The 11,889-nt window shown below is 40.4% G+C and overlaps 1 protein-coding gene across 1 annotated transcript; it reads left to right on the top strand.

Moving 5' to 3' along the window:
- Nucleotides 1–429: 429 nt before the first annotated feature.
- drd1b (dopamine receptor D1b) lies at nucleotides 430–1,821 on the top strand. The gene has a single exon (XM_041801966.1). It carries the CDS (start codon nucleotides 430–432, stop codon nucleotides 1,819–1,821), a length of 1,392 nt encoding a protein of 463 aa, XP_041657900.1.
- Nucleotides 1,822–11,889: the final 10,068 nt, after the last annotated feature.

The raw sequence follows: 11,889 nt of genomic DNA, 5'->3' as shown, positions 1-11,889 counted from the left end.
CGCAAACAGTGAGATGAGACAAAAGGATCACATTTTGGCTGCTTGATAGTGCTTCATCATTTGAAAACAAACTCCTGGGAAATACCTGCTCCTCCTCCGTCAAACTAGAATGTCTGCTGCCTGTGCTGCTGCTGCAGGAGATTCTGAACCAGGATTCTTTTGGAGGCTTATTTCTAAAGAGATCTTTCTGAAACATTCATAGCAGCTGTAGTGCAAAGATGGTGGTTGTGACAAGGAGCCTATGGATGACCCAGTCTGTTGGAGAGCTGGTGCCAAGACAGTTGACCTCCCCACCAGCTACACTGTCCGCCTAAAACTCCTCCCCAGAGAGGCGCAGCTGCTGCAGGCTGGGGATGTGATGGGGTGACTGTTGACACCCCCCCCCCACTCACCCCCCTCTCACTTTATTAGCAGTGTGTGATAGAAACAATGGATCAGAATTTCTCCACAGTTCGGGATGGCAAGCAGCTGCTGGCGCCGAGAGACAGAGACTCATCCAAACGCGTGTTGACAGGATGCTTCCTCTCCCTCCTAATCTTCACCACACTGCTAGGCAACACGCTCGTGTGTGTCGCCGTCACCAAGTTCCGACACCTGAGGTCCAAGGTCACCAACTTTTTTGTCATTTCGCTGGCCATATCCGACCTTCTGGTGGCTGTCCTGGTAATGCCATGGAAGGCAGCGATGGAGATCATGGGGTTTTGGCCTTTTGGTGCATTCTGCAATGTGTGGGTGGCATTTGACATCATGTGCTCCACTGCCTCCATCTTAAACCTGTGTGTGATTAGTGTGGACCGTTACTGGGCCATCTCGAGCCCATTTCGCTACGAGCGCAAGATGACCCCAAAAGTGGCGTGTCTGATGATAAGCTTGGCGTGGACTCTGTCAGTCCTCATCTCCTTCATTCCTGTTCAGCTCGACTGGCACAAAGCTGAGACCACCAGCTACGTAGACTTAAATGGAACGCTTCCTGAAGATCTACCCCCTGATAACTGTGAATTCAGCCTTAACAGGACCTATGCCATCTCCTCCTCCCTTATCAGCTTCTACATTCCTGTGGCTATTATGATCGTCACCTACACCCGCATCTACCGCATCGCTCAGAAACAGATCAGGAGAATATCTGCGCTGGAGCGCGCGGCTGAGAGTGCCAAAAACCGTCACAGCAGCATGGGGAATAGCTCCAACATGGAGAGCGAGAGCTCATTCAAAATGTCGTTCAAACGAGAAACCAAAGTCTTAAAGACCCTCTCGGTCATCATGGGGGTGTTTGTGTGCTGCTGGTTGCCCTTCTTCGTCCTCAACTGCATCATTCCTTTCTGCGAGGTGCCTGAAGGTTCCACTGAATTCCCCTGCATCAGCTCTACCATATTTGACGTCTTCGTGTGGTTCGGATGGGCGAACTCCTCGCTCAACCCAGTCATTTACGCCTTCAATGCTGACTTTCGCAAGGCCTTCTCCATCCTCCTGGGCTGCCACAGGCTCTGCCCAGGGAGCAATGCCATAGAGATCGTCAGTATTAACAACAACATGGGCCACCCTACCTCAAACCCCAACAGTCAGTATCAGCCCAAAAGTCACATCCCGAAGGATGGCAACCATTCAGCTAGCTACGTGATCCCCCACAGCATCCTGTCCCAGGAGGAGGAGTTACAGAAGAAGGACGGATGTAAAGGGGAGCTGCAGGTGGGGATGGTGAACAACACACTGGACAAACTCTCCCCAGCTATCTCTGGGAATTTAGACAGCGATACAGAGGTCACGCTGGAAAAGATCAATCCCATCACACAGAATGGACAGCACAAAGCCGTGACATGTTAAAGGAAGGCAGAGCTGAGTATGTAAGGGGAGCAAAGGAAACTAAAGAAATATCTAAAAACAAAACAGGGAGTGGGGATATACAGGACCTTTAGACTATCAACAAAAACCTTCATGGAAAAACCTACAGAATGTTTCAAAGTAAAGGCACTTTATCCTGGATATAACTATCTGCAAAATCCACTCAGCATTTATTGATGAAATTGTCTCATTTGATGATAAATGTTGATAATGTGAATACAAAAGCAGAACACTAGTTATGTGCACATGTATACATGTTTTATGTGTTCAAATATGTATACATGTGCATGTGTCTATTGTACAGTACTGACACAATCCTGGATGGACTTAAACACAGTATGTGAAGGAAGATGTAGTTACTATTAGCAAATGTTTTGTAGGTAGGTGCTTTTTATGTGTTTCAATGGATGAGGGAGCAATGTGGCTAAATGGTTTTGGTACAGTTTGATCAGTTTAATGCAGTTATTTCTCTACTGTGCAGTTCAATGACAGCTAATGCAAGATCAAATCAACTCTTTTGCACTGGTTTATATTTTTAGTTGCCTCAGACACCAAAGTATCTGTATTCTGGTTCAAACCTGACAGACAAGGGGCGAATATCGGAGGTCAGTCGTGTCAGTTGATTCTTTTACAAACCCTACTCCGGTCTTATCTCTATTCCAAAACCTGACATGCTCAGAGAATTGTGAGTGTGAAAGAGAAAGATAAGAAAGAGAAAAAGTCACTCTTATGGTCTAATTCCCAGAGTATCCTGTTCTTTACTTTTTTTTCGTCATGCCCACCGGGGGAGTGATCATGTGAAGTTTCACAATCCTCACTCCCAGTTTCATTTGCCTTGTCTCCACTCTGCTGCTCTTCAGAGAACCCACTGTAGTGCAGCGTGATCTCCTCTACCATTTTCCTACTCTCCTTTCCTTCAGTCAGCAAACTCCTTTCCTCCCTCGCTGCCCCTGTTTCTCTTCTGTTGACAGCCTCCTCATTTGTGCAGCACTAAGGTCCTACACCTGCACTACACCTCCCTTTATGTTTCTTTTTTCAGTCTGCCTCATCTTCATTGCCTCCCCTTGGCAGCCCTCCATTTCAAGTCCTTACTCAGATCACTTAAAGCGGCACTAATGTTTCTATTTTTGGCAGATGCTGCCAATCTATAATTAAAACAGGACTTTAAATCCGTAAACTTACACTCCCACCTTTGGACAGAGGAGGCACAACATCAGCCAAGTTCACTCAGCCATAGCACAAGTGACAATTAGTGACCTTTTGAAAACTTGCAGATATCTGATTTTGTAAATTGCTCATGCTGGGAGCCATGCTGTGCTGTAGTGGGAATGTGAAGCATGCGGTATGACAGCCGCTCTGTTTGCAGGGCTGGAGCCCCAGACCAACCACCACTAAATCAAACACTGAACATGATTTATACCCAAGTAATCTGCTTATGTAATGCAGATTTTTTTTTTAAAGCAAAGCAAATCATACAAAAAGATGAATGAATTGGAAAAAAAAAATGTAAAGTCAGTTTTTTGGTGCTGAGGTTGGTCTGTCTTGATCCAGGTAGAACCAATCAGTTGCTAATGATATAAACCAGGATTTCCTATAAAATATCAATGAAACTTTGCCTTAATGTGCTGTAACAGGCATTTTAGATGGTTGCGCTTGTGCAGACTTCCAATCCAATGTGCAGACTGACTTTGATTTAAACAGACTCAACTGCCAGACAAACTTTAGACAGTGTGGCCTTACCTGCCAAATACTGTACAGATTATTTAGTAAAGTTAGTACATACTGTGAAAAAAGTATTTGAAAGAGCTAACTGGTGTTTATGTCAGCTTAATGACCTAATTGATCAAATTTTTCAAGACAGTCTGGCTGCAGACCATACATCTCTGAAGGTCGCTCTAACAGACCTTTCATCTGAGATGCCGTCTTTTCAGAACAGAAATACAGGCTGAAGCCCGTTTCGGACTGGGAGCATGACGCGCCCATCTTGACCGTGGCACATGTGGATTTTCAGTTTGATTGCATGTTAACAAGTCAGGGCTTTCAGACTGCCGGCATGAGCGTTGAGGCTCGCGCAGCTCAGGCACGGAGAGTTTAGAGATTCGAAGACTCGCCTATTTTTTCTGCGCACCATGTGCGGCTGGTGACCATATTAGACAGGAAAATAATAAATAGAGAACCATATTTACATTGCTGTGGCAAATATGCACATAGAATATGTTTATAATGTGATTCTTGATAACCCTGAGGAAGGCCACAAGCTTAAATGCACCTGTTTAAAGTTGTTCTCTAAAGATCTACTATTAGTGGAACTTTCTGTCTCCACATTGGTAGAATAAGTCACAGGAAAGATAAACACTGTATGAGTGCTTTTCTGGTTTGTGCTTTTCAAAGTAATAGCCCGGTTTAGTATTTCTGTAGAGAAACTCCGTTCACTTGTACAGAATGCTTTTATTTTGAATAGTTCCCGACAAAGCTTCAATAAGCTAAATCAATAAGCATGTAGGGGGGTTTATTCAGGTAAAACTCGTGAGGAAGGACAGGGCTTTGAGAGCAGGAAAATGCGGCTGACACGCAGCAAACTCGCGCCCTGTGTGAAAGCTGCACCGGCAGGAGCCGGAGCTGACATGCGCAACACACGCAAGCAGCAAAACACACTCCCAGTCTGAAACGGGTGTTAAACTTTTAAAAATAAAATCAGTTTTAACTTCCATTTAGAGCTAGGGTAAAAACCCAACCTGCAAAACCTGATTACAAAATGATTAATAAAGCAGAGTAAAAAGTGTACATTCACGAAAACATTTGAATGCAGTCAGGGTAGCTTACATAGCTCTGTTAGCTGCTTAAGCTATGTTGCTAACATAGCTATGTAGCTAAAGCTAAGCTCACACGCAGCTAGGTAAACTATGTAGCTAGGCTCTCTACATACACTCTCTACGTAGCAACCTGAGCTTTACTATGTCTGCTAAAGCTAACTTATGTTAACATAAATTACATAACTAGTGTAGCTTTAGCTAAAGCTAACAAAGCTGAAGCGAGACACCATTTATTTATCTACTAAAAAGGCTTTATACATTATTTAACCCCAGATTAGATCATGAAATGTTTCTTTTTTTTTTTTTCATCTTCTGTAAAAGATGGTGTCTCAGATTAACTGCCTGTAAGAGTGGCCATCAGAGATTTACGGTCTGTAGTCATATCCCTCTGTAATATTTGCTAATATAAGAACCCAATATGCTTTTATAAACTACCTATCATTCTAGAAGAATTGACTTTAGCATCAAAATTCATTTTGATATGCTATTTTAAAATGCTTAAAATCACTTTTTCTTGTACAAGACAAAAACTGGATTTTTTTTTGCTTTTTTCAATAGACTTGCTTTAAAGCTGCTGTGAGGAACCTATATTTAGTGTTGATCTGGGTGAACCCTTGAACAAAGCCTGGCTGATCTTGTAATATATGTATCAGTATATTTATTGCATGGAGATCAACTCACCGTGAAACTTTGCAAAAAAAAAAAAAAAAAATCATTAACCAAGCCTCTTTTTGCAGCATGCTCTAAATGACTTTGTCTGACGCCAGCCCAGCAGCAGTGGTGACGCTGGTATAAATAACTGTACAGAAATAGTGAATCTTGTTGCTGATTGTCATGTCTGCTTTTGTAGGTCATACGGAGGCATCAGTGTGAATTTTAGACTGTTTCATAACTAGATAAAAACCTCTCACAGGAGCTTTAAGGTCTTGTTTTTTAAACTGTACCAACAGTAAAGCAAGTTATGAACCTAAGAAGCTCTATTTGTACCTGAATGATAAAAATGCAAACATCCAAAAGATCTGCGGTTAGCTGTGCTGCTATAATGATCTAAATTCAACTGTTTGCTTCTTTAGAGTTGAAATAAATGCAAATGGGTATGGTATGCATATAGATGGCATACATTATCATCACAGCCAGACATAATTAGCTCTCTGTTCTGATCCTGTACAGCTAGACATTTGTCATGTCCAGCGTTGCTGGGGAAAGCTGCTCTGCAGCATGCTGCCTGACATTGTATGCAATGCTTCTCCCGACTGCCATGTGTGTCCATGAGGGCGTGAAACTGTTGCGCATCAGGGAAAGGAAAAGCTAATTCAATAGAAAGCAATTGGTCTTGAATGAGGCATTTGATTTTCCTGCTCTGGAAAATCCAATTCTATCTAGATGGCAACAAAGAGGTGGAAAGCTTTTAGCTCAATACGAGGCTCAGCTTGTGACACAATGGCAACCATGTTGTCCTTTTGCCTGTGTGTAGCTCCCTGCTGGCTGTTGAACTGATAATTCAAATGAGTACTTTCAATGGGAGTCAGATTTTGCTGCCTTATTTGAATGAATTAATTGACTTTATCTCGTTACCCTTAGAGATGCTGATTTCCTCTTCAACTCTTCATCCAATGTCTTTATTAACAACTTGAATATGTTTATGCTTGCTGTAGGAATCCTCATCCATATCAACTATATGATCCTCATATCTCTTAATTTAGTACTTTATAACTTTCAAACACAAGCTGACTCAAACATGCATCAAAATCACAACATGCACATACTTTGTTAGGACAGAAAATGCCTTGGGGAAGATTTGCCCCCCCCCCATACCCGCCCTCTCCATCCTCCACGCTCCTTTTTCTCCATCTCTTTCTCTTTTCTCTTGGCTGCTTCTGTCGACTTGATGAGCACTCCCAATGTTAGCACAGATTGAATTTATTATTGAACAGACAGGGCCTACTGTTTCCCCTCTACAGTTTGACTCAAGATGCTTTAAATCTAAGCCCCACCTGGATGTTTTATAATTATAATTTTAAGTATATTCATAGTGTTGCTATGACAAAATTATTTTTTTGGCTGAATGTGGCTGTTCTGTAGCTTATGCTGTGATTACCAATGCTTGATAAGCTAAATTTTAGGGTGGGGTTTGATTATTCTTCACGAACCACAGTTTAGTCTGCCATTTCTTGTGAGCATTTTCAGGTTTACCACTTGTTTTTCTCATATATGCTCCATTAATAGAAACACAGCTCAAGCTCAGAGGTGAAATCTCTGCAGTATTGTGGCTCCCTGTAACTCTCCCATGAGCCCTCACCTTGGCTACTCGGGTGAGTCATCCCTCTCCAGATGCCACTGCTTTCATTTTAAGAGGAAGGAGGGCTATGTCAGCCAACAGTCCCATGAGCAAAATGTTTAGTTTGAGTGTTTTCCTCCGGGCTGCCCTACATGTTGCTTTGGGGAGTTATAGTGACAGAACACAGACTCTATATCAGTGTAACTACATGACATATGACAACTTAAGCAAATCTGACAGTGCAGCATCACCGCTCTTCTACTGAGGGTCAAACAAGGGACTGGCCCAGCTGTCCATTGCAGACAATAACAAAGTCCCTACCTCGACATAAACATCTCCATGTTAAAAAATAACATTGCAGTATTTGGGAGGGATTGGAGGGATAGAGTATTGTACAATGATGTTCAAAATGTAGTCGTGATGAACACAAGTGCTTTTTATCTTAAAAAATCCTTAATGTGTGAAGCAAATTTAAATGCTGTATGTTTTTTTTTCTCCAATGTGGGATAACAATTTGCAGTAAAAGTCGCTGGCTATTTATATATTTATTTATATGTTTCTGGTGTTCATTCATGAAAGTGATGTCAAAGATTATAACCTGTTGGAGTAATACAGTATTTAGTTTACAGTTTGTACAAAAATGTGCCCTTCTTGTAAAATAAACATGTATGTATTTTTTTTTTCAGCCATGCTCCCCAAGTTCATTTGAAAGGTTGTGTGTGTGTGTGTGTGTGTGTGTGTGTGTGTGTGGATGAGAGCAGGACTGAGTGCCTATCGGTTGATCATGTCGCTGCACAAGATCAATGTAGGATTGATTTTTAGCAGTGACGCATATTTTTTTTTCCAGCTCCCTGAGCGTGGTGTCCTCGGCTGTGTTCCTGCCTTTGCCCTGCATTTACATAACCTGACAGCCTCTTGACAGTTGACACGTCCTCTTCCTCCCATCTCCCAGCCGCTTCGTTTGTTAACCTAAATTGTGAGCAGTAGCCCGTGCTGACTCACGTAGAGGCAAAGCTTAGAATGAAGAGGACTCGAGTAAACATTTGGGTATCTTTGTTAAATAATTAAAGGACAAATTGCTTTCCAAAGGCAATCCTCAATAAGACTTGATTTGCAGTAAAATACTGTGGGAACTAGTCTTTCTTTTCTCAGTCAGTCTCATCAGAGTTATAATCCCTTTCCACACATGCCTTAAAATTTCTAAAATATTTTAAAGATACTGAGAGAGATCTAGCTGCAGAGTGTAACTCTTCAGAAGCCCCTATTGTTGACCACAACTGTGAGACGCCTCCTCTGTCAGGATGAAAGTCATGTAATTCACCAAGACAATGTATTTCCTGTTTGAGAAGGTTTTTGTTAAATTCAGCTTTATTCATTAACAAAGTTTGGCAGTCATGAAATAACCACACTGCTAACATTACAGACTAAGAAACATTTCATAAATAAAACAGAGAAAAAAGGTCAGAAGTTTAATCCAGGAATTATTTTTATGTATAAACCTGTTTTAGAAGTAGTTACATTGGAAGTAGCTTGCTTTTGCTCCATTAGCCTTAGCTAAAGCTAATAAAGCTAAAACTAGCTACTTAGTTAACGTTACTACATAAGGCAGCTAGGTTAGCTTTAGCTTTAGCAAAGTGAGCTTATAAGCAACATAGCAAATGCAAACATAGCTACCTTAGCTACAGAGTAATGTAGCTAAGATAGCTTTAACAAAATAGATAAGCTAATATGCAGTATAGCTACATTAGCTTTAGCTGTGTGAGATTTGCAAAACTGTAAATTGTGTTGTCTAGAATTTTACCTAAATTATGTATAGACCTGCTTTAGAAGTAGCTAATGAACAGTAGCTTCCTTTAGCTTAGTTTATTTTTTGCTCAAGCTTACATAGCTATGCTTGCTACTTAGTTAACTTTTCTACGTAAATAATGATGCCACATCAACTCTAGCTTCAGCAAAGTGAGCTGTAAGAACATGAAATAGCAAACATAGCCAATGCAAACATAGCTACCTCAGCTACATAGTGAAAGTAGCTAAGATAGTTTTTATAAACATAGGGTAATCTAACATAGATAGTACAGCTGTGTTAGCTTTAGCTGTGTGAGATTTGCAAAACTAAATTGTGTAGTCTAGAGCTGTCTTACATAAATTATGTATAGACCCACTTAAGAAGTAGCTAATGAACAGTAGCTTGCTTTAGCTTTGATTATTTTTTGCTGAAGCTAACATAGCTATGCTAGCTATTTTGTTAATGTTACTATGTAAAATCAAGATGTCACATCAACTTTAGCTTGAGCAAAGTAAGCTTTAAGAACACGAGTTAGCAAACATAGCCAATGCAAACATAGCTACCTTGGCTACATAGCTAACATAGCTGAGTTAGCTTTAGGATAAGCTTGTGGAATAAAGTATGTTTTATAGAAGACAGAATAAATACTATAGGACAGAAAATTACTATTTACAAGTTTTCCTTTTGGGAAAAGAAGGAGAAAAACAACAACAAAAACAAACAATAACAACCTATTTCAACATAGACATAAATGAACATTTGTAATAACACATAACACCCCTGACACACACACACTACACACCCCATTCTGCTCAATGTAATAAGTCAATGATGAAATTGCAAATTTAATAGGATAAGCTAGCATAAGTTATGTAGATACTTTAGTTTTAGGTATGTAAGCTACATAACTTTTTGACATGATTAAAGGTTGGTTTATGAGATTAGTAAAACTTAAAAGGTGTACAGTCTTCAGCTACCTATGTAGCTTATGTAGCTAACATAGCTTAGTTATCTTTAGCCTTAGCTACGTTAGCTGCATTAGAGGGTTTTCATGAAGGACAAGCTTTTTACTGTAAGCAGACTGTTCACTCAGCTTCATTAAACATTTTGTAATTAGATTTTGCAGCTCAGGTTTTTAGCTTTAACTTGGCAACCTAACCTTAACCCCTAGTTTAATCCGATTTATTCTGAAAGTTGTAGTATGTATTTCTGTACTGACAGAGGCGGCATCCCACAGTCTGCCGCCAGACATGTAGGACAAACAACACAAACAACATAGATGGATGGATGGTTACAGACCTGAAGCCCAAATGTTTTCCCAAAATCCCCAAATCTTTTAGCTCAGTAGAAATAGCATTCTGCTGAGTGTTATAATGGAAAAATGCAAACAGAAATATAAGTTTACCAAATGGACCCTGCTGATCACAAAATCTTGTCGCTAAACTGAGTAAATCTAACAATTTTTGAAACTTTTTTAGATCTACCTTTGACACACACTGCAGTGTAAAATTTAGAGCTATCAAAGTTAACGCATTGATATCGCATTAACTCAAATTACTTTTAACGCCGCAAATTTTTTTGTCGCACGATTGATGCATGCACATACTGTGTAACCCTCGACCCATCCAGTAGTTTGCCAGATCAGGAAGCGGTGTTGTGATGCAGTGCAAGCAAGCAAGCAGAAATGGATACAGGACAGAGACTTTTGAATGGCAGGTTTAGCTTTTAGATCATGCCAGATAAAAGTGAAGTCATTTTCTCCTACTGTCGACATGAACTGAGTTACCAGGAGTTCGTAGAGTCTTAAATATCCGTACCACTTGCTGGCCAAGCACACCGCTAATGCAGAGAGCCGCCCCCCTTAGCCATGCTGTACAACGGGGACGCTCAGACAACTCTGCAAGCAGGGATGGACTCGCTATCTGGCATACCGGGCATTTCCAGGTAGGCCGACTTACTTTAGGGCCGGCATGATTTATTCATTCATTTACATCTGCTATGAACTGACTACAGCTGCACTGCCCCTTTATATTGACTTTTGACTGGTCCGATCACATCTCCTAAAGGTCCGTTTATCCCCCTCTCCCATCCCCACTAAGCTCCTGCTTGAAAGTGAAAGTATTCCAAGGAAATGAAACTTACTAAACGATCTACTGGGACTGTAAATAAACGCCAAATTTTAAAAAACTGTCAATCAAGATGTTGCAAAAGTGTCAAAGAGATGATGTAGCAGATGTACAGTGCTTAACAAATTTATTAGACCACCCTAACCCTAACCAAAGTAGGGTTTATGCCCCAGCTGCCCTAAATTAACAGCATTGGTAATTACCAAAATCATTTTTTTGTTTCTGCAATGGTTAATACACCAATATGTCGAAGCTCTTTAACCCAAATGATATTTTTAATGCTAAAATATAATCATTATTGTTATCCATGAATTTTCAAATTTACTGGTTAACAAAAAACTGAAAAAATAGTAAAGCACATTAATATTTCTTGATTGATATGTCAAATTATAGTTATTTACTTGCATTCCTGAACAGAAAATGAGTTTTAGTGGCTGAATGTTATGCTTGATTCATTTCTGACTTCTCAGAGAGGCCCAGTGAGCCGGCTCAAATTTGGGTATAAAAAGGTGAATTCAGTTTGAGAGCTAACTGAAAATGAAAGCCTGCATTAAAGCACTTCATGATGCTGGATGGTCTCAGAGACAAATATGACGGGTGGTCTAATAAATTTGTTAAGCACTGTACATACAAGCACTGTACAACTGTGAGACTACTAGCACTAATTGTCACAATGATGAGGACATTTTGAGAACAATGTGGTTTTAAAAATGACACTGGGTCTTTTCTCGACTGTTTTTTTTTTCAGGTGAAACTGTATGATTTTCTTAAAAGGTTGGTTTGATTGATTGGCATTTTAATTCTACATTTTATTGAAGTTGGCTTGAAAATGGTGCATAAGGGTGCAGGTGGCCTTATTTAATCCGCTGTTAATAAAGGCATGAAAAGCCCCCCCCAAAAATCTTTAATAAAAGAAAATGGTGTATATAACTACCTGCTTAGCAAAATATTTCCACACCCTTCGTTGAGCTAAGCCCTAGATATTTAATACTTTAAGCTCCACCCCGATAAACAAATAATTATTCCACTCTGACTTTTCCCTGCCAG

Source organism: Cheilinus undulatus, linkage group 12 (genome assembly GCF_018320785.1).
Source record: "Cheilinus undulatus linkage group 12, ASM1832078v1, whole genome shotgun sequence".
Lineage (NCBI taxonomy): Eukaryota > Metazoa > Chordata > Actinopteri > Labriformes > Labridae > Cheilinus > Cheilinus undulatus.
This window is presented reverse-complemented; position numbering and strand designations above follow the sequence as displayed.

Bases quoted from the DNA above. Each gene is read 5' to 3' on its own strand.
- drd1b (XM_041801966.1), top strand. From the start codon at position 430: ATGGATCAGAATTTCTCCACAGTTCGGGATGGCAAGCAGCTGCTGGCG.